Below are 22881 nucleotides of genomic sequence, written 5' to 3'. Positions count from 1 at the left end.
GCAGGTGCTCCTCTAACCCCCCCCCTCTCTTCCTCTTTAACCCTCTTTTTCCTTTCTCTTTATCATCCTCTTATCCTTCCTCTCTTTGTCTCCTCCCTCTTCACCCACTTTATTTCGGTCTCCCTTTTTCCTCCCATGTCTGTCTTTGTCTGTCTTCATACTCTGTCTCTCTCATTCTCATTGGATTGGCCTTTCTTCTCTCTCTCTCTCTCTCTCTCTCTCTCTCTCTCTCTCTCTCTCTCTCTCTCTCTCTCTCATGGGCCAACTCAACCTTCCCCCCTATCCTTTCCCCCCTCTGTTTCCTCTTCATCCGCCCTCACTCTTCCTTTATCTCTCCCTTCTCTCTTTCATTCTCTCTCTCCCTCCCCTCCCCTCTCTCTCTCTCTCCCTCCCCTCTCCTTCTCTCTCTCTCTCTCCCTCCCTCTCTCTCTCTCTCTCTCTCCTCTGCAGGCGGAGTGTTTGTTGCAGCTGCAGGCCCAGCACATCAGCCTGTCTCAGATCCATGCGGCACAGCTGGAGCTGCAGAGGGAGAGCCTGCAGGAGCAGACGCAGCAGACGCAGCAGCGCCTACACAGTCTGGAGCAGGAGCTGCAGCGCCTGCAGCCGCCAGAGAGAGGTGAGCCTGGAGAGAGAGAGAGAGAGAGAGTACAGAGTGAGAGAATACAGAATACAGAGTGAGAGAATACAGAGTGAGAGAATACAGAGTGAGAGAATACAGAGTGAGAGAATACAGAGTGAGAGAATACAGAGTGAGAGAATACAGGTGAGCGAGCAAGAGATAGTCGGCTAGCTTTTTTACACCATCTGTAGCAGGAGCTGCAGCTACACTAATGGAACTGTGTAGTCTGGGAGGCTGGTAGATGGAACAGTGGACAGATAAAAAGGCAGAGGAGAGAGAGAGAGAGAGAACTAGAAAGAGAGAGGGGAAGAGAGCCATGTGTGGAGTGCAGAGCAGGAACCCTTGTGTCTATATAGTCATGGGGGGGAGAGCAGCAGGCCTCGAAATGGCAGCAGAAAGGTCAGTGTGGTTCAGAGAGAGATGGAGAGCTGGGCAGTGGGCACATCAAACACACACACACACACATACACACACACACACACACAACCATACACACACACAAACATACACACACACACAACCATACACACACACACACACAACCATACACACACACACACAACCATACACACACACACACAACCATACACACACACACACACACACAACCACACACACACACACACACACACACACACACACAACCATACACACAGTAGCACACACACACACACACACACAACCATACAACCATACATACAGTAGCACACACCAAATTACTGAACTGGCATGAGTTCTTTTCCAATATGCCAATAAGTAGTTGAGGACTCCTTGATTTTGTAGAAATGAATAAGGTGATGTAGGAATATGGTCCTAAATATGATCTGTAGCAGTGATGATTTTGTGATGTGATCACTGTAGAACACGAAGAGGAAACCAGATCTACAAAATACCAGAATGTAATTCAAGCCATTTCAGATGAATGCAAACAGGTCATACAGGTAAGCAATATTGCTGGATCATTGGCAGTGTACAGTGCATACCGGTATTATTATTTTTTCATTCACAGTGACTGTTTTAATGCCTGAAAATATTTCATTTAGTTGCTAAGTCCTGATTTTTGTGTGTTCCCAGTCATTTGTTACTCTACTCGGTGAAGAGTTGGTGCTCTCTCTACCATCTGAAGAAGATGAGTGGAAGAGGGTAACTGCTCCAACAACCAAACGTACAGACCCAGGGTCACTGTTACAGGAGGCTGAAGGTATGTTTTTTTACTATGACGATGTATGCTTTCTGGTTTCAAGAACTAGTTGTTTCTGTTCTGAGTCGTAATAATTTGGCGTGTACATGAAAAAATGGTTTCTTACAGGTGACTCATGTATGTTTGTTTGTTTATTTGCTTGCGTGTAGATCTGTGCAACAGCCTGTACCAGCTAAGGGAAGGCATCACACAGGAATACAGTCGCCTCCAGGATCTACAGGCCTCACTGAAGGCTGATGGGGACAAGGTAGCATTTCAGTCGTCTTCGCAGACTTGAATTACTGATGTCTGATGAATGGGAAAAATGTTTCTGTGATGAGAGAGAGAGAGAGAGAGAGAAAGAGAGAGAGAGAGAGAGAGAGAGAGAGAGAGAGAGAGAGAGAGAGAGAGAGAGAGAGAGAGAGAGATAACAAAGGAGATGGAGAGATAGACACGGAGAGGAAAATGGGTATTGATCGTAGAGGCCAGTAACTCTGAATCGGCGGGACCCGACACCTCTGCCCTGTAGAGTCAGTTTTCTTTGTGGGATGGAGAGAGGGTGATGGCAACGGGTCCGCAAGCCTGAGTCGAGTTTCTACAGCCACCTGCCCTCTCAGCCTGGGAGATGAGGAGAATGGAAGGGCCAGTAATAGAATCCAGGGACAGAGACTGAATGACAGAGAACGGTGAAGAGGAGAGCATGTGTGTCACTCCTTCAACGTGTCAAAGCCCTCTGAGGATGATTAGTTTAGCATGAGTAGCGGAAGCTTAGTCATGTCCAGGAGTGTGTGTGTGTGGTGGTGAGAATGAGCGTGCAGAGAATGTGATGACACATACTCACCTGTCGTCACATCCATTAGGCCACGCACACCCACACACATCTGTTGAGACACGAATTGACTAATGCATACAGTATGCAGTCATTAGTGCACGTGTCCACCTAGTCACACATCCCACGTTTGACCTGCAGGTGGCGTCATTGCAACTGGCCAATGAGGAGCTGAGGAGGACCAGTGAGGCGGAGATCTCTGACCTGCGGACACGGATCTGCACTCCCTCCCTGACCCAGGCCTCTGATGGTCGCCACGGTAATGCCGTCATGCCTGTCTTTATTTTCGTCTGTCTGTGGGATTGAGACGCTGTTTAATATGGATCTCACACACACACATATTCACACACTCTAACATCTCTTCCCATCCAAACACTCAAGAAATCCACTTGCTTCAAAGCAGAATTGCTGCTTCTATTTTCCTCCCCCTCTGTCTCTCTCTGGCGCAGTGCGTCATTTGGAGGGCTTGGTATTTGCAATCACCTGAAGCACTTATGATGCATATTAAGGTCCAGCCTCACCACTACAAACACTAGTTTCTCTGTTATAAGCTGATTATTTTTCTGTCCTTAGCAGTGATCAAATAACTGTAGTCATTTAATGAAAACTTATGCCCAATCACACCTGAAACAACACAGTTTATGTTAGTGCAACTGTGTTCCTATTGTTTATTACTACTTTTTTAATTAATTAATTTATCACTTTTGCATTACAATTAAGTGAACCTGTAAGTGTTTGTCAGTGTATTTAAGCAAGAACTCCAGTCATTTAATTTTTTTCACACATCTACAATACTAGTCTCCATAGATCATTTGCCTTGTTGTATGTATGTGTGTGTGTGTCCTCTGCATGTGCCGCACAGTAATAGTACCCACATCTGGGCCTCTCCTCATGAGTGATGCCATATTCTGCGTTATCTGTAGATGTCCATGGGCGAGGGCAGGTACCGACGGCGCAGGCCGACACCTCCGATCGCCTGCGGGCGGAGTTCCAGGAGCGTCAGGCCCAGCTAGAGCAGCGCCACCTGGAGGAGGTGGAGCGCCTGCGCGCCTACTATCAGCAGAAGGCCAAGGAGACGCAGGAGCGCTACGCCACCGAGGTCATCCTGCTGCAGAACAGGCTCCAGGAGCTCACCGGCACTGACGCCCAGTTCAGGTACACATCTGACCCTCCATAAGGGGCCAGTTTACGGTTCTAATCCAAATACACATTCAGTACAGCACACTGCTGCTCGCGGTCCTCTAGCTGTCTGTGCAGTGGATGCAGTGTGTGGTCAACTTCCTGGGTGATCAATGTGTGTTTGGACCAGAGAGTGTTCCATGTATTGCAGTAGTCTATTACATGATGTGGGTGATTTAAACCAGGTGCCCTAAAGCAAAGCCTCAGGAATTTGGACAAGGGTGGAATCCAAAGTGTTTTGAGGACCAGGGTAGTTCAGATACATTTCTTTTGCACTAACTTGAGATGTCGCAAGCTTGGATCTGAGCTGGCTGAGATATCAGACAACTTTTTACTCCCCAGTTCTGGAAGAACTGATTTGTGTTTATTTTATGGGACAGAACAGCTGCTTAGAGTGCCAACAGTTCCAGCAGTTGACCTTAACAAAGAGGTTGTTATAATATACAGGGTTCCTACGCAGTATGGAAAACCTGGAAAAGTATAGAATTTGATATTAGTAATTTCCAGGTCTGGATAAGTATGGAAAAAAGAAACAAGGGTTTGGAGAAATATTTGTGTTTCCAGACTATTGCATTTGCAGTACTAATCACTTCACTCCGGTCATAATGAACCATTCCTACTGTTGTGTAGCTTAACTGTCAGTCCCCATCGTCAAGATACAACTATGATACAACTAAGATACAACTAAAAATGACCAAGCTAAATGGACGAATATTAAGTGTCATTTTTTAATTCACTTCAGTTGTCCATACCTTTGTTTTCACCGAGTTATCCCAAACCAGAAGTGGCTGCAATGTCGAGAATATGGTCAGAAAAATCTAACTAACTAGAATTTTGGAAATTTGAGTATGGAAAAGTATGGAATTTTGAAATGGAAAATGTGTAGGAACCCTGAATATATGACATATATGATCTGTGTGCAGCACAGGCTTGTATTGCAACATACCCATGACATTCTAATGGCCAAGAGTGAAATTAATTGAAATGTCTTTGGGCTCTTCTCAGCCCTGAGACAATACGTTTGCTGTTACTTTTAAGGGCTGTGGTAATAAGAGACAAAAGGTCAGCTGTAATGTTTACTGTTTTTCAGCTGTTTGCTGATATTCACCAGGTTACAAAGTTGGCTTTTCTTCTTATGTCCACCCAGTACACTCAAGCTGTGCTCTTTCTGGCATAGTCTAGTTTGTTACAGCTGTAAGGACATCAAAGAAATGGTATGTGTTCCATTAAGTGAATTGATTGGTCAAGCCGATCAGTTCTGAAACTGACCCTCTGGAGATACACTCCATATTAAATCATGTTAAATCATACAGATAAGTTAATGAATGATGTGTGCTCTTTGAATAGACACACAATAGCTTGATTGTAAATTCTAGATGAGGAGGAATTTCTTTTTTTTTTTTTGGGGAGGGGTACTCTTGTTCCCTCAGGCACGAGCTCCTGAAACATTCATGCAGGCTGTCGCCCGTGTGGCTGCTGCCACTGCTCTGTTGCCCTGCTGACGGAGAGAGCTGGAGTAGCCCCGTCTCTGGCCAGCCCCTCTCTCAGGGACGTGTGACCCGATCACACTCCCGGGGGAAATGTCTCGGGCCGCCGCGGTCCATGTGGCCTCACTGGACACAGTGTCAGGGGCTGGTGTGAGTTTGGGGACATGCTGTGGCTTGCCTGCCTAAAAGTTCATCTATTTTATTATTTTTTTAAAATCACTTTATTGGTTTATTTGATAGGGATCATGCGTATTTATTAACGTTGTTGTATTAAAACACCATGTAAATATGGCAGAATTTGTAAAAATAACTACATTTTATCTGCAGTCCCTGGGCAGGTGATATAGGACTAACATAGAGACAGCCAGCAGTCATACAGCAGTCATTCACTATAAATTAAAAGGTACACATAATGGTGACATATACATTGACAAGACATAACATAACAAACAAACATAACAAAAAAAACATGATGACAAAGACATTATTCATCCACCTCATTACCATTACTGCATTCAATTTGAAAGTGAAAGTGTATGGGTGATGAAATGGGTGACCGTTAAAGGTTCGATTGTTCGATTGTTCCCTTGCTCAGTCCTCCTAGTACCAGAAGTACTGGGGTAATGGGGCATTGTGGGTATTGAAACTTGATGGCTAGAGAGCCAACCCAAATTGGGTTCATAGTGGTTGAAAGCTCATCAGGACTCTCACACTTTTGCACACAGTAGGTTTACAACAGAAATAGCAGAGTGTCACAGTGTTGTAGATCAACCTCAGTTCTAGATGTGTATCTTCCACATGTCAGAGCTCCAAACCCCATGTAAACTTGGCTCTCATTTTTTTTTGTCCAGCATGTTCTTCTCCCTAATTGTAACAAAACCCCAGACCGATTAAACCCTCCCATGTGTCGGCCGGGGAAGCTATTTATCGCTCTGCACCTGTCCCTCAGCTCTGTTCCCTGACAGGTGTGTGCTCAGAGCTCATTATCGGAGGCGATGTGAGTCCAGGGCCTGGCGAGGCGAGGCAGGGCTGTGCATTTTAAAATATTTAAACCTGATAAAAGCTCTCGCTCTCAGTATGTCAGTGGGTTAATGACACAGCACATCCTGCTATAACGGCACAGCCTATGGGAAACCATCGGCACTCTAGTCTTGAACATATAATTGTGTCCTTATGTACTTATTTATTTGTTATTGTTTTGAATTCATTTGTTTGTTCTCAGATCTGAAGTGGACCATTGCAAATGGATTTTTCCTAATGTCATCAGCAATCAATGTTGTAATCTTAAACTCAGGATTTTATCTTGTCTCGGTCTTATCAGGGGAGATTCACCTTTGTGAGGGGGCAGGGAGGAAGCTGTAAATGTCACGCTTTGGATTAGTGATTATGTCAGGAGCTCAAGATGTAGCTTATTCTCAGAGCTCCAGATAATTCCAGACATTTTGGGTTATTGTACTGGATGGACTGTGGATATGGTGCCATCTATTGGTGACTGAGGTTGTCTAGCCAGACTACAGTAGGTTTTTGGTTGGAATGATGTCTGGGAAATATAGACCCTTCCAACAATAAAAACAAAAACAATGCTTGAATGTTCTATTTGGGTCCCAATCTACTTTCTCTGCATTAAGATAACATATGGAATGTTAAAAAAAGGAAGTCTTGTGGGGCCAACTATGATGCTGATAATGGAACTCTCTTGAAAGGGTCTCTAGATTAGTCTTTTCATCTCATTAAAAATGTTGGTGTAAACAAAGGGTAATTGTTGTTGTTGGTGGTGAAAGTATTAGTAACAGTAGCAGCAGCAACAGAGGAAATAGGCATAGTATAATTACTGCTATGATGATAAAGGTATCACAGCTTCAGGCAAAGCAGGGTTTATTGCAGTATTCAACCCTGTGGCAATGTGACTTCTCTGTCTGTGTTACTTCAATTTGTATTCAAATTATTTAATATCTAAATTAGCCTTTTTGCATACCTGTCTGTAACCTGTTAAGTATTGCTATTTGCATGCAAAGTCATTTGACTGGTAAATAATGTGTGCCCTGTAAACACTAATAGGTTTTAAATTAATTAAGTTACTCCTTTATGACTAAAAATCAGTTTTTGTTGATTTAATTTCTCTGAAAATACTAATGCTTTAATTTGATAAGAGCTCATTTCAGATTTGATGGCACATGGCAAACAAAAACAGCAATTAGAGTGAAACAGTGATTAGTAATAGCAGGCATTAGATAGTAATTAGTACATCATAATGATGAGGCACATATGAATATACTTGATTAGGAAACGGCTTGGCATGGAATTTGCGCCCACCATTCCATGCCCCACATGGCATGTTTATATTTCGATTTTCTGTTTATGTGTGTGTGTGTGTGTGTGTGTGTGTGTGTGTGTGTGTATATATGTATATATATATATATATATATATATATATATATATATATATATATATATATATATATATATATATATATATATGTGTGTGTGTGTGTGTGTGTGTAGGATGTGTGTGTGTATATATATATATATATATATATTTATATATATATATATGTGTATGATGATATGATGTGCTGATACACTATCCATGCATGATGTATATGAACAGTTGTGAGTCTGTGCGATTGATTTCTCACATTTTTGCGCTGATTGTAAAGGGACTGGGCTATTGACCATTGAGGGTGGAATGATCAAGTTGTCAATAACTGTCTTGTCTTTCAGCATACCAAGCATGTCGGAGCATCCCATGCAGAAGGAAGAGGAAGTCGAAGAGTTTAAGGTCAGTGATTCTCAAATATTCGAATGCACAAGACCAAAAGCAGCACAATATGGCATATATTCCCTGAACAATTCATAAACATTGCAAAACACTTGCATAATTTATCAGTATAACTTTATTTATTTTAAAGTTCATGTCATAAAAGTATTACACTGACATTTTTTTTAACTCTTTAACTTGTTCTTCAAATAAAGGGAATGACATTTGTTTGCTCGATAGAGAAAGCTTAATTGGTGTTAATGCACTGCAATTGGTTTTTCCAAGATTATATAAAGCGGTTGATAGGCATCATCCAGAAAATCACGTCCCCTGCCTAAAATTACAATGCTAGCCATGTCAAAGCGGCTGAAAGCAATCTGCCTGGCTGATTTCACCTGCACCTACTATGTTATTGGTGCTGTGCTGTCTCTCTCTCTCTCTCTCTCTCTCTCTCTCTCTCTCTCTCTCTCTCTCTCTCTCTCTCTCTCTCTCTCTCTCTCTCTCTCTCTCTCTCTCTCTCTCTCTCCTCCCCCTCCTCCCCTGTCTCTCCATCCACATGTGTCCCCGGCTCTTAAGTGACAGATAAATAGAGAGAAAGAGTGGATGACGGAGGGAGAGAGAGACAAAACACTCATTTAAATCAAGTGACTCACTGTGTCGTCAGCACAAGCAGCTGAACCGTGCCCATGGCCAAAAAGTGCCCCAGATCTTTGGGTCGGTACGCCACGCCATGCCACGCCACGCCACACCACACCACAGCACAGCACAGCACACAGTACTCCAAACCCAGACTGAACTCCGCTTTGCTCTACTGACAGAGGAAGCTGAAGTGGGGCTGTTATGTAAGCCTGGATGTAACAGCAACAGCAGCAGCAGCAGCAGCAGCAGTAGTGATAGCAGTAGTAGTAGTTGTATTATTAGCCGTAGCACGGACATCAGCAGCAGGGCAGAATAGTAGAGCAAAAGACACGCTCTTCAGGCACAATGAAAGGCCCGCGCTCTACGCTCAAGTGAACAAGCCCATTTTTTTTTATTATTTAATTATTCCCCCCCCCCCTCCTCCTCCAGCCATCACTCACTCTCTCTCTCTCTCTCTCGCTGCGTGTTCACTCACTCGTTCGCTCGCTTGGCAGCGAGGCACAAGAGCATTTGGCGGTGAATGAGAAGAGACGAGAGGACCAAAACGATCAGTGAGAGAGGGGGACACTTTTGGAAAGCAGAGGAAGAGAGGAGAGGAGGAATAGAATTTGTGAGGAGGAGAGATGTGCTTGATGGCGACATCAGCAGAGATGAAGTGAAGTCACAGCCAGAGTGGGGGAGAGACATGGAGAGGTAAACAGCGTCTGTGAAAACAGGTCACTTGAAAAATATGAGGCGGATGGAGTGCGAGATGTGAGGAAAAGCAAAGACCTTTTAAAGAGGCAGACGAATGGTGAAACAAACCAGCGTGAAGCTTTCAGGCTGCCGAAAGATCAATTTATATGCTGAACATTTACAGGAAAAAAATATCAAGAGTTAGAATGTTCTAGAAACCAAAACAGCAATACCACTACTAAATGTGACTGCCTTTTATGCTCTATACAAGTCTTGTGTCAGCAGCGGTTCATTTATCTATCAGCCTTCGAGGTACCGAAGGCACATACACGCGCACACACACACACACACACACACACACACACACACACACACACACACACTCACACACACACAGCCTGCTGTTCTATGGGAGGCATGGAGAGCAGAGGAGTCAGCCAAGTCGGCGGCAGATCACTGAAGCCTTTTTCTGTTTTCCAGACTAAATGGAGCTCTTTCTGCTGAGCCCTAAATGGGACTTCACACTGTCTTCACAACCGCTCCTCCTGTTGTTTTCCTTTCTCATCCTTCTTCTCTCTCTCCCTCTCCCCTTCTCTCGGTCCGTTTCTCTTCTCACTCGCTCGCGTAGTGGGAGGAGGACGTGGAGGCGGAGGCAGAGCTCCAGGGTCCGTCGGTGAGGTCGTCGGCGTCGTCGGCGTCGTCTGCCGCGGCGGGACTGTCGCGGCAGCTGCAGTCGCTCCGGCAGGCTCTCTACCACAAGTACCTCCAGGAGGTGACCGCCCTCAAGGAGCAACACCGCGCCGAGCTGGAGCGCCTACGGAGGGAGAGGCAAGGAGAGGAGGAGGGAGGAGGAGCAGGAAGAGGAGGAGGAGGGGCGCGTAACGGTCAACGGCGAGCAGCGGTCAAGCAAGAGACGGGGAGAGCAGCTGACCCACTCAGTGGAGAGGGTGGAGGAGGAGATCGCCAAGGTACAGAGCGGGAGAATAGGGGAAGAGAAGGGGGGAGGTTAAAATATGACTCAGGAAAGGAGCTGATTAGAGGGAAAGGAGGAATTAATTTACAAGGAAAGAAAAGAGAGGGGCATGAGGAGAGGAGGGGAGAATTTGGGTATCCTCACATTTGAGAATCAGAGCTTCTTTTTAAAAACCACTCTAAGATGCATTAAAGTTTTGCTAGTTCTATCAGTAAAATATGCCAAATATGCCTATTAAATATGTTATTAGTATTGTAAATATATGATCATAATTATGACCAGTGGTCAGGTGTTATGACCAGGGTGTTTTGTATGTTAGATGCTTGACAGTTACAGAGAGGATCAAGTTATGTTGTGGTAACCTTTTATGGAATGAGTCTATTTTTGGTCCCTGAGAGTGACTTTGTCCCCTGGACTGTTGTGGTCTTCTGATGTGTTGTGTACCTCCTGGCATTTTCAGTGTGGAAGCCAGATGTCAGTCTTGTTTTGTTATTCATTATTGCAGTATGACCCAGTTGTTAATTAGTCTGTCCTTCTTTCTCACCCCCTCTCTCTCATCCTTTCCTCTCTCTCTCTCTCTCTTTCTTTCTTTCTTTCTTTCTTTCTTTCTTTCTTTCTTTCTTTCTTTCTGTCTCTCTCTCTCTCTCTCTCTCTCTCTCTCTCTCTCTCACTCTCTCTCACTCTGTCTCTCTTTCTCCCCCTTTCTCAGGTCATAGTGCAGATGTCAGTGGAGTTTGCCCAACAAACAGAGCTGGCTCGTCTGGCCAAGCAGGCACGGGAGACCTCCTCCGCCATGCAGACCCAGCCGCCAGAGGGGGAGCAGGACGAAGATGGGGAGGAGGTGGTGGATGGAATGGGGCTCCCCGTTGAGGAGCAGCTCCAGGAGATGCGGAGGAGACACTGGGAGGAGGTGCAGCGTCTGGAATTGGAGCTGCAGGAGCTCAGGCGGCAGCTGAGGGCAGCTGAGGAGCGGGCAGACGCCGACGCCGCCGTATGCGGGCCAGACTCGGCCCGGATGCGGACAAGCCTGGCGGACGAGGCGGTGGCATGGGGCCCGACGGCGCGAGCCCACGCCGAGCCTCACACAAAGGTGAGCTCTGTTCTGCTCTGTTCTGCTCTGTTGTGCCTGTCTGCCTGCGCCTCATGTGGTCTGCGTGGTGCCAAGCGCTCGGAGCCTCTCTCTAAAAGAGCGCCGCTCAGCAGGAGAAGCAGCCCTCTGAGGGGAAGAAAAACCACCCTGAGGAGCCTCAAAAGGCCACAGTTGACAGCCGTGATGGAAGGAGGCGGCTGCAGGAGTTTATGACAGCAGAAGTGAACTCAAGTGTGAATTATTCTTTTAGATAACGCTGCCAAACCTACAATGGACTTAATCGCATGTAGGGGTGTGCATGTGCACTTTATCCGTGGCTCTCACTCTATGTGTGTGTGTGTGTGCGTGCGCGTCTGTGTGTGTGAGAGTGAAGATAGAGTGTGTGTCTTATGAGGAAGTGCAGTCAGTAAGCACCCATCCTGAGAGACAAAAAGTGCAAGAGAGAGAATAAGAGAGAGAGAGGAGGCAAGAAAGAGAGAGTGGGCAAGAGAGCGAGGGGGGGAGATGGAGTGACCGATGAAGCGACCGATGAAGCCTGTACTATAGTGTGTGGTGCGCGGCCGGCCGGTCTTTTCACAGGACATTTAGCGCATGAGTGCCCAACTGGGCTGCCGAGCCGTCTCCGTGGCGATGCAATACGACAGGAGGATTTCATATTCCCACACGACACAGCGGTGTGCTTCTAATTTAGGCTCAAAGTGGAGGCCTTATCCACAGCGAGGCCTTTATTAATTCCATTTCACTTGAGGCCCCTGACTCAAAATAAAATATCACTCGCATGCAGGGGACGTGCCTCCGTCTTTTTTGCCAGGTAATGATTTCACACGCTGATTTCATGTTCAGTGAATGATGTAGACAAGCTAGTCTTTTTCATAAGCACGGCTTGCCTGAAGATCTTATATTCAAGATTATATTTAGGATGTGCAAAGGACTACAGCCTGAAGGAGATCACAGATCACATAGCTTGTTGGTGTCTGTTGGTGCTGCCAATGCTAATGGATTGCACACATGAGCAATATCCGAGGTGCTGTGTGTGCTGCATTAGCTTCCACACAAGGAACGAGAAACCACACTCTCAGTGCAGTTTAATGTCATTTAATTGAATGTGTTTAGTTACTTCATCGGTCTTCTACTAATAAGATGTTTTGGTGTAGTTAGTTCACAGGGAATTTAATAACTGAAATTGCTCTGAGAGCTAATCATGTAAGTAAAACAAGTAGTAATCACTTCTACTTTAATGTCTTCTCTTGTGACCTTGTTAACTTCCAAAAGTGGCTGTTGTGAATGATGCACCAGTAACTGTGAATGGTATTTATTGTTAATGTTGGGTCCCGAAAATCATAATATGCTATAGATCTAAGACTATATAAATGTAAATGATATGTTTTACCTACACAAGATCATGTCAGAAGATGTAGAAGATGTAGATCCTCAGAGGCTGTCTAAATGATGTACTGTGTGTGTCTGTGTGTGTCTGTGTGTGTCTGTGTGTGTCTGTGTGTGTGCGGTGTGTTGTGTGTGTGTGTGTGTGTGTGTGTGTGTGTGAGGCTGAGATGGCCGCTGGGTCGGAGTCGCTGCTGGAGGAGCTGCAGCGGGCGCTGGGTCAGCAGGAGCAGGAGCACAGCAGGGAGCTGGAGGAGCTCCGCGCCGCCCACGCACACCAGCTGGAGGAGCAGAGGGACCAGCAGCTCCAGCTCAGCGCCCAGCTCCACACACTACACGCCCAGCTAGAGCAGGTACCCGCCACCACACAGGCTCACCTCACCTCACATCACATCACATCAAGGCCACTAGCTCTCTCACAGGCCCGGGCCGCGGCACAACACATAGCTAGGACGCACGCAAGCAGAACTAGCACAGTTTAGCCTAAAGCAGCAAAGCAGGCAGGGACTGCAAGCATTCATCCATCCTGATTAGCATGCAGCTTTTTTTGAGTGTGCAGGTATGGCTAGAGTAGGAGGCCCACAGGATCTGGTGACGACACCGGTAGCTACAGGGACAGCTATGTGATAACAGCTAAAGCAAGCGCAGCTGAGCTGCCAGTTAAAGGATCATACAGCTGTGGTGGCACAGCTGAGGACTCTAGCCTGACACGGCTCCCAAGAGCCATCATAATAGCAGCAGAGCACACGTGTAGCCTACTGCAATGTAGTGGTGTAAGGGCATGAAAACAAGCATGTAGGTTTAGCAATTATGCTATATCACTTCAGTGTCCGTGTCCTAGAGCTAGAATAACTGCAGGATGGAGTTGGATTGTTGCAGATTTTACCAAAACAGTACTACCTGTTCCTGTGTATTAGCCGCATTGTGTATAAACCGCAGGACAGTGTTTTAATGCAAGTTAAAAAAAACATATTAATACCATATTAACCTCATAGCTGAAATAATTTTGCAAAATGTATAAACCGCTGCTATTAGTTGGGAAATTACGGTACCACCTATATATGTGGATACAGGAACAACAAACCTTGATAATTTGCTTTGATGTGATCCGAAGGAGGCGCAAATGAGAGAAGCAGATGATGGACAGACCATGAGAAGAGAGAGACAAACGCAGCAGAAGCAGGATCGCAACGTCCAGAGCACCTCAACACAGACCGAGCAGGTAAGAGTGGCTGTGGAGTGTGGACTCCCACGCACTCCATTTCTGCCTTCAAATTCAGGCTAAAAACCCACCTTTACTCCCTGCCCTTCCTTGTTCCCTAACCCTGTATTCCTGCTCATCCTATTGTGTTGTCTGCCCTGATATTGAAGGTTTCTTTTTATTTATGTTTTTATGACTATTGGTCCAGTGTGTTTTTATTATTTGTCTTAGTCTTTATCTTTAGTTATCCACTGTACAGCACTTTGGTCAGTTTATGCTGTGTTTAAATGTGCTTTATAAATTAAATTTACTTACTTACAGCGAAGCTACACCAGGCGCGTAACTGAAGCGTTCGTAACGTATAAAATCCATTTTAGATGAATGGTCTATATTTTTGGAACGTACGCGCCGCTATCACGTCTGGTGTAGCTACTTCCATTGATTATAGTGGAAGCGAATTGTTGCAACAGACGCAATGCGAATGGTACGCTTCAGTTACGTGCCTGGTGTAGCTCAGCCCTTACATACGTACAAGGTCCCACCTACCTCCTCCCTGAGCTCCCCATGCATGTTCTCCTCCTCTGCTCTCTGACACTGCTCTCAGCAAGCTCCGGTGGTGTTGCTGTGTGTTGTTTTTATAGACCCTTTCAACAATAAAAACAAAAACAATGCTTGAACGTTCTATTTGGGCCCCAATATACTTCCTCTGCATTAAGATAACATATGGAATGTTAAAAAGGAAGTCTTGTGGGGCCAACTATGATGCTGATAATGGAACTCTCTTGAAAGGGTCCATAGTAGTTCACTTTCACTGTGTCCTACTTGAGCTTCGCTCCTGTCAGCCAGCTTGTGATTGGCATGCATATTTAAAAACAGTCCCTAGAGGGGGAGGCTGCCATCCTCCTTTGGCTGTGTTTTAACCTGCACTTCTGCTGTTGGCCAAGAGATGGCGCTTGCTCATGCCGCATCCTGCCAACACAGGTGCGCTTGTTGCCATAGCAGCCCAGCTGATAGTAATGTTTCTGCCCTTTGTGACTCCTAGGAGTCTGAGTGAGAGGAGAGGAGTGAAAGAGTGACTGAGGGTGTGTGTGTTTGTGTGTTTATGTGTGTGTTTGCTGCAGTGTCCCTACTGCATTTGAATGTGTTTTTATTAGCAGTGAGCCAGGACGACCCTGACCTAAGGGAGTCTTGTGTGCGTGTGACTGTTCTGAGTACGAGGGCATCAATGACGGGGTTTTTGTCTGTTATTTCCCTACTGTCTGTCCGCCAACTACAGCAGGCCGCTGAGGAGGAAGATGAGAGGGCGAGGAAGAGGAAGGAGGAAACAGGAAGAGGGGCCTCGACAGGAGCTCAAGACACATCCTCGGATGTTATCACCACAGAGAGGTACACTCAAATATCAGAAACGATATCAAGAAAATAAATATATTAATATAGTTTTAACTTGAAAACTTTTTTTTTTTTTAAGTTTTCATTTTAAAAAAATTCTCCTGTTATTTCAGATGATGCATCTTGTATGCTATTGAAGTGGATAGTAGGCTTGAGGAATTGCACAATTATTAGAGAGGACATTTTGTGTCATTGTATTTGCTTACTGAGCTTTATGTGACTCGCCCATTGTTCCTCCTGTGTCATTAATGCACCATTGAGAACCCGGCTCGGCTCACAGCCCTCGTGTATTCTGTGTATCCTTGGCAGCCACTGTGATGACTAGTCCTCTCAGAAATGGCCAATAGAATGTTTGTTACAAATGTGTATATTGGTATGTTTAATATTAACATTAACTTTACACAGTTGTGCTCATAAGTGTATGTACTCTGGCAGATTGCCATTCTTTAAAAAAAAAAAACACGAGTCATCATGCAAAACACTTTTCTTTTTTTTTTTGATGAGATTCAAATGAAACCACAAGGCATCAGAATAGTGCCTACACAGTTACTGTGTATTGCCCCCTTAAGCATCAATGGCGGCTTGCAGTTTTTGTGATAGTTGTGGACGAGTACCTATATTTTCTCTTCTTGACCAAAAGCGTCCGGGTCTTGTAAGTCATGGGTTGTCCAGCATGAACTGGACGTTTGAGTAAAAATATCCTTTACCCTAGGTATTATAAATATAAAGACTTTCCAATGTTGGGCTTGTATATCTCAATAATATGGCGCTGTATCTAAAAACTTGTTATTGGTGTGTGCCCGCGTAGGAACCTGCTTCGAAAAGCCAACGAGCGCCTGCGCCAGGTCCTCAGTGATGTGCTCAAGACCACGGCAGCCGCTGAGGAGACCATTGGACGGCATGTGGAGGGCCTCCTGGAGGCCACCAGCAGGGGGCAGCACCCGCCCCACAGGCCCACCTGGCAGAGGGGCCACGCAGAGGCCTTCAAACCCTACACTGGACCCGCTGGAGGTCAGTATTACAGACAAGCCACAGATGAAGAGTTTGGCTTTGGGTCAGTGTCTTGGAACTATGGAACTTTAAGGCCACTTTTATACTAGAATTTAACACATTTGTATAGAAAGATTGTTACCTTGATAAAATAGATGAAGGATATCCATAGAGACTGCTAGCCCATACGGATAGCTCAGAGACTCCTAGAACTCATTTCCAGAGTGAGATATGAGGTATGACAGAAATTGTTTTAATTGGAATGCTGCTGACGAAGCAGCATGAGCGCTAACTGGCACAGCGACTCATAAATCTTGCATGGCGGGTTTGCTCATCATCATAAGCTCTGTGATTTGAAGCACCCTTAAAGGAAGTCTAAGGACTAGAGTCTTGGTCATCAGATGCAATATAAAGATGTAGGCGCATCAAATGTCCACAGAACTCAGGTAATCAGACTCCGAAGAATGGCTGCGATATTGAACGCTTGAACTGATTGGGACCAATGAGGTTAGCTGTCTCTGTTGACCTGACACTGATGCGAAAAGTACTATGAAATAATCATCAGGCTTCACGACTGTAGTGCAGCTTGAACATGTAATATGTGATGATGACGACATCTTGACAAAACCTGTCAACAGCATAACAAATGTCACTTCTCATTAAAATGATTACCTCATTCGGTAGCTCCTAAAGTATGCATAAAATATGTGTTCTCATGCCGTGAGTCAGAAAAGGTGTAGGGTGTACAGCTCCTGCCTCGTATTCCTTCCAGCTTAGCCAAGAGGCAGCCAGCTGATTGACATTCCCATAATTCACTTTTGCGTTTGCCTGACTCTGCCCACACATGTACAGTATGTTACATGTCGGGGATTAAAGTTTGTGCTACTTAAGGAAGCAGTATGTCTCCATGAGAAGGGGGGTTCTGTGTGTTGTTTGGAATGAAGAAATAACCCTGCATAAAATGTGATTACTTTGTTGTGGATCTGTCATCAGTGGTGAATGTACTTTATTTTTGTGGTTTACGTTAGTGCCGTCCTATCCAACAAAGTCACTTTGTTATTGAGCACAGACCTCTCTCTGTACCAGAGGGACGTGTGGTTAAGTTAAAAAAGGGAGAGAGAGCAAACAGACACAGCAGAGAGAGAGAAAGAGAGGGGAGAATGAGTGAGCGTTATTGAACGACAGTGAGAGAACGACTCGTTCAGTTTGAATAAATAATGCGTGCAGCTGTATAACAATATTGATTCTAGAGGACAGTCACAATTCACCTTTGATGCTAATAGCAGTGCTACACATTAGAGATGAGCTTTCTCTTCACTGTGTTAACACAAATCAAAAAGTATGTGACCATTTTGCTTTCCACTTACATTTAACTTTTGTCAAAATGCCATAGAATTTTTTTTTTCCATGGTAAAGCTTCGATGAGACATAAGGTGGTTTTGAGAATTAAATACAAACTAAATTGATTTCAGATGAGTCGTCAGAGAGTTGCCATGGTAGCGAGACGGTGGCGGACGAAGCAAGCGTGTGGTCAGGCGAGACTGAGGTGGACGAGGGCCTGGAGCTGTCGCAGCAGCTGCTGGAGGGCTCGCTGGCCACCGGGGCGGCGCTGGAGAATGAGGAGTACCTGACCACCATCAGCACCCGCCTGCAGGCCGCCGTGGAGAAGCTGCTACTCGCCATCTCTGAGACCACCAACCAGGTACGCCACGCCAGTAGCCACAGAGAGAGAGAGACAGGAGCAAGATCTGCCATGGTGATCTGGTATGAATTCTGGCTAGATCTGGCATGGTGATCTGGTATGAATTCAGCAGTTCAGTTAAAGTCAGGGGTAAAATGATCTTGGCACGTTCTAGCTTGGATTTGGCCCAATAGTCGGGAAGGGGCTACTGAGTTCTCAACCAGGCTTAAAGAGTGGCATGACTGCTAGGTTTACAGTACAGTAAGTCTGCCTAACAGGTCATTCAGATAAAACAGGCATATCGAGTATGATTGATATCGGTGAGGTTGCGATGTTGACACCCAAGGAAACAGGCGTCATTTGATGGAATTGGCAATCATGCCACATCATTACACCATTCAAGTTCAGACCGATAATCATTGTATCCATTTATATGTTGGACTTTTATGTTGTAGTAGTATTGTAGTATTAATTCAGTCGTGGAAGAACTCTGCTGTCCAGCATGCTGTTCACATAATCTCCGGTCCCCAGTCTGCATGCCCCCCTCTCCACTGGGCAGTGCCCGTCCCCGTGGAGACCAGCAAGTGGAATGGTGTCTCTGTTCCGGAATGGCTACACAATAGCCTGGCTCATTCCCTCTGGTTGCCCATAGATACAAGCGGATTTGCATAAATCTTTGTCCTGTTCGGTCATTGATGATACAGCTGCCCTCGGACGCGTCCTCTTAACCCTCCCCCCTCACTCACACTCCTTTGTGTGTGTGTGTGTGTGTGTGTGTGTGTGTGTTAGTTACACATCAGCTTTGTACACTTAGTTGGAGTTATGTAATCAGACATTTTTATTACACCCTCATTGATCACCATCACTCTGACAGGCAGAAGCACAACTGAACACTCAGCATGTGGTCACATACCCTCGGCTGCCTTGCATGAACTTGGATACCACGTTCTCTAGAGAGTTTCAGGGAAAGAAAAGTGGGTTGGGGAAATATGTCTGATATGGGAAGGCGTGGGCCTGTGTATCCCACAACACCTCCCTCCATACAGTGCTTTCAGCACACAAAAGCACAGCCTGAGGTAAATACCCTGTCCCCCACCTATGCTAAGGTCACTTGTCTTTAATGTTAAATCAGCAAGAGATCTACGGTATGTTTACATGGGCTGCAGGACAAATGACCTAGCTTTTCTTACTGGACTATTAACGTGTGATAAGAACGTTTAAATTTACTTGACAGGTTATCAGTTTCTGGCAGAGTGAATTCACTTTTTTGCCTGTTGCGTGGCTGATTTGAGATCAGCCACGGTTTGCAGTCAGCCAAAGGTTTGCTGGGGGTTAATGATTTATAGTGTTCATTCTTATGTTTGGTAGTTAAGGACCGACTGTGAATGAGGATTGATGGTATTAGGCCCTCAGGAATGTTGTCACTCGGCACCCGTTCAGCATAGATGATCTTCAAGGGTTTCCAGAGGAAGGGAGAGGGAAAAGTTGGTTGATCAATAACTTTCTACTTTCTACAATAACTTTCTAAATCAGATTGAGTGGGAGTGAGTTGCCAAGTTAATGAAGCAAATTTGGTGAGCATGTTTGTGAGCGGGTGTATCTGAGTGTGTGTTTGAGAGAGAAACAGACAAAAATAACTTTCTGCAGCTCGTCACAACAACTTGCTTAAATAATCCTTACCAATATGGGGCATTCCAGTTAGACAAGCTCCTAAGAAAAAGGGTGTGTGTGTGTGTGTGTGTGTGTGTGTGTGTGTGTGTGTGTGTGTGTGGAGCAGAGCTGTACCTGCCTACTCTCCCGCGGGCTTCAGCCTGTCGACTCCTCCCCCAGCTGATCTGTGTCCTCCTGCACATGCCCACAAACCAGGAAGTGACAGGCACTCCCACGGCTGGGGCTCACACTCCGACTTCAGCTCGACAGGGGGACAGACAGCTTACCATGTTAGCACTCCACTCTTTGAATTAGTGTGTGTGTGTGTGTGTGAGAGAGAGCGTGTCTGTGAGAGTGTGTGTGTCTGTGGGGAGAAGAACAGACAGGGGCACACAAAGTGGAAGAGTGCAGAAAAGGATTTCTGTGTGACAGACACAGCAAGGGTTTTTGAGAAGAAGTGGAGTAAAGCAGCAGAAGAAGAGGAGGAGGAGGAGCAGCAGGAGGAGGACAGGAGGGAGCCCTGATCCCCAACACTATTCCACCACCACCCCCACCCCAGCTGGTGTCTGTGGGGACTACTACTGCCCCTCTAAGACTCCCAGACCCACAGAGGAACCTGGAGTGGAAGAAATAAAGTGGAAGAGGGGGATTGAAGAAGAGGAGGAGGAGGAAGCTTGTTGTCCTGCCTGTGTGCTCTCCTCTCTAACCCCAACCCCCACCTTAGCACCGTAGCGGCAGGGGCCCGTGTGGAGTAATTAACGAAGCCGTGAGCGCTCTCTCAGCGGAGCGTTGCCGTGGGAGCATGGAATTGTTAATGAGTTTCCAGCAGGACTCGCAGGGGCAGAGGGGGTGCTGAACTCAGGCACTAGACACAGAGAGAGAGAGGGAGAGAGAGAGGGAGAGAGAGAGGGAGAGAGAGAGGGAGAGAGGGTGAACAAGTGGAAGAAAGAGTCTGCCCGTGATTCGGAGTTCTTTCTTTGAAAGCGCAGTCCTTTCTGTCTGTGCCTGTTGTTCTTTCAGACGTGTCCCTATTTGCATTGTTCTCACAGGTTTGCAACTCCAAAGAAAGGCGACACAGGGTTTGCTCTGCCCTAATTCAGGAGGAACTTGTTTTGTATTCATTAATTCATTCATTCATTCATGCATGGTGACTCAAAGTTTTGGTTATGTCACTGAACAGGATCCTCCCAGTGTATACTGGCCCTGGGTCTACCTTGTAGACCATGTGTCTGGCTGTGTTTACTAAAGGCTTAGCCCACTGCGGGGCTGTAGAGACTGTTGCTTAGCTCTGCTATGTTACCTCCTGTGAGCCGCGCTAAGCTACCAAAGCAATCTACCGTCATGGATGTTATCATTTGCCAGTGGCAGGATTTAACCCTGTTTTGTTGAGCATCTGGGAGTCTTTGAGTCAACATGGATTCCTTTCGTAACTACTGGAAGTCTAGTGTGCTGGGGAATGGCTGGGTGGAGAGCCAGAACGAGGACGTGTACGAGGTGGAGTCGCGCGTGCCACTGCCCCGGCCGTTCCCCTTAACCACCGAGCTGAACGAGAAGAATGCGGTGGTGGTGCAGACCCAGATCTCACACATCAACCACCGGGTCAACGGCCACCTCCTCAAGGTCGTCTCCAAGATCTCTTTACCCACCCCTCCCTACACAGTAAGTCCAGGACCGACCAGGAGTGTGTGTGTGTGTGTGTGTGCCCGTCTGTGTGCACGTGCATTTAGGTGTGTGTGTGTGTCAGAAACTCACAGACCCCTGACCAGTCAGAGGGTGAGACTGCTATTTGCCTACAGTGAGGTGTTAGGCCCGCATTCACTGCTCAGAGGAGTTCTCAGTCACGCTGTCGTTTCCTTGTCAACTATGACCTTTGCTTCTGCAGATATATGGGCCTCATATATATATACAAGACTGCGTGTGTGGGCCGTAAATGGCTTTACAACACTGATTAGCGATTACTGTCACTAAATGTCAGCTCAGCTGGAATCCAGAAGCGCCAGTACAGTGCAGAATATAGACATCTCAAGCTCGTATTTCTTCTTTGGCTAAATTCAGTGACATTTCTGGACAGGTTTCACAGTGTGGTTTGTAGTCTGACGTCTTCTAAAAACAATCCTTATGTGGCTTAGCTGGCTTGCAAATATGAGAGAACACAATATGTTTATTATTTCCTTTTTAAAGTCTTTCCACTGGTTGACCCATTTCCCATACTCTAAAATGGCCCTCATGGGGTCCCCAATGCCCCAGAGGAACAGGTGAAGTTGTCTGACCTCTGTCCTGCTAACCCTGTGTGTGCTGGTGGCTGTGTGGCAGCTGGGGAGTCACTCCTGTTTGACCCCCATTGAATGGGTCACCCATATGTGCCAGCAGACCAGGTGTCCGATGAACTGCCTGTTGTGCCTGGTGTCTCTTTTAACTCTATTTTTCTTCTTTTCTTTTTTCTTTTTCACTTTCTCTCTCTTCCTTTTCTCCTCATCCCTACACCTGTCCTTCCCTGTTCCCCCATCCCTTCTCATCTCTTTCCCTCTCCCTAATCTACTCTCCACCTATCCCCCTCTCTCTCTCTCTCCATCCCCCTCTCTCTCTCTCTCCCTCTCTCTCTCTCCATCTCTCTCCCCATCCCTCTCTCTCTCCCTCTCCATCTCCCCTTTTCTCTCAATCCCTCTCTCTCCCTCTCCATCTCCCCTTTTCTCTCCATCCCTCTCTCTCCCTCTTCATCTCTCTTTCTCGCTCCATCTCTCTCTCTCTCTCTCTCTCTCTCTCTCTCTCTCTCTCTCTCCATCTCTCTCTCTCTTTCTCTCTCTCTCTCTCAGCTGGAGCATGCCCGTGTGACGCAGACAGAGCTGATGCGAGAGTCGTTCCGCCACAATGAGGAGGTGCAGGATCTGATGAGGCGGCAGGAGGAGCTGCAGGAGCAGCTCAGTGAGGAGGGGCTGCTCGCGAGCAGCTGGCCCTGGAGCTCCACAGGGCAGAAGGTGTGTGTGTGTGTGTGTGTGTGTGTGTGTGTGTGTGTGTGTGTGTGTGTGTGTGTGTGTGTGTGTGTGTGTCCACAGGGGACAAAAGACTTATTATGTATACCCCAGAGGAGCCCACCCCCCATCTCACTCACTCCGTCACAAACTCTCTCACACACACACACACACACACAAGGCCAGAAG

At 46.2% G+C, this 22881-nt stretch overlaps 1 protein-coding gene across 1 annotated transcript in view; it reads left to right on the top strand.

Annotated features, from left to right (window-relative positions):
• The window catches only part of akap9 (A kinase (PRKA) anchor protein 9), a 79178-nt gene that overhangs the window by 26021 nt on the left and 30276 nt on the right, over positions 1-22881 (top strand). The window contains 17 exon segments of the mRNA XM_048230205.1: positions 451-616; positions 1481-1560; positions 1694-1820; positions 1970-2067; positions 2770-2887; positions 3552-3783; positions 8016-8073; positions 9995-10195; positions 10197-10334; positions 11049-11429; positions 12977-13165; positions 13927-14034; positions 15290-15399; positions 16211-16413; positions 17865-18094; positions 22537-22654; positions 22657-22698. Of these exon segments, the coding sequence (XP_048086162.1) occupies positions 451-616; positions 1481-1560; positions 1694-1820; positions 1970-2067; positions 2770-2887; positions 3552-3783; positions 8016-8073; positions 9995-10195; positions 10197-10334; positions 11049-11429; positions 12977-13165; positions 13927-14034; positions 15290-15399; positions 16211-16413; positions 17865-18094; positions 22537-22654; positions 22657-22698 (2599 nt within the window).

Source organism: Alosa alosa, chromosome 20 (genome assembly GCF_017589495.1).
Source record: "Alosa alosa isolate M-15738 ecotype Scorff River chromosome 20, AALO_Geno_1.1, whole genome shotgun sequence".
Taxonomy (NCBI): domain Eukaryota; kingdom Metazoa; phylum Chordata; class Actinopteri; order Clupeiformes; family Clupeidae; genus Alosa; species Alosa alosa.
This window is presented reverse-complemented; position numbering and strand designations above follow the sequence as displayed.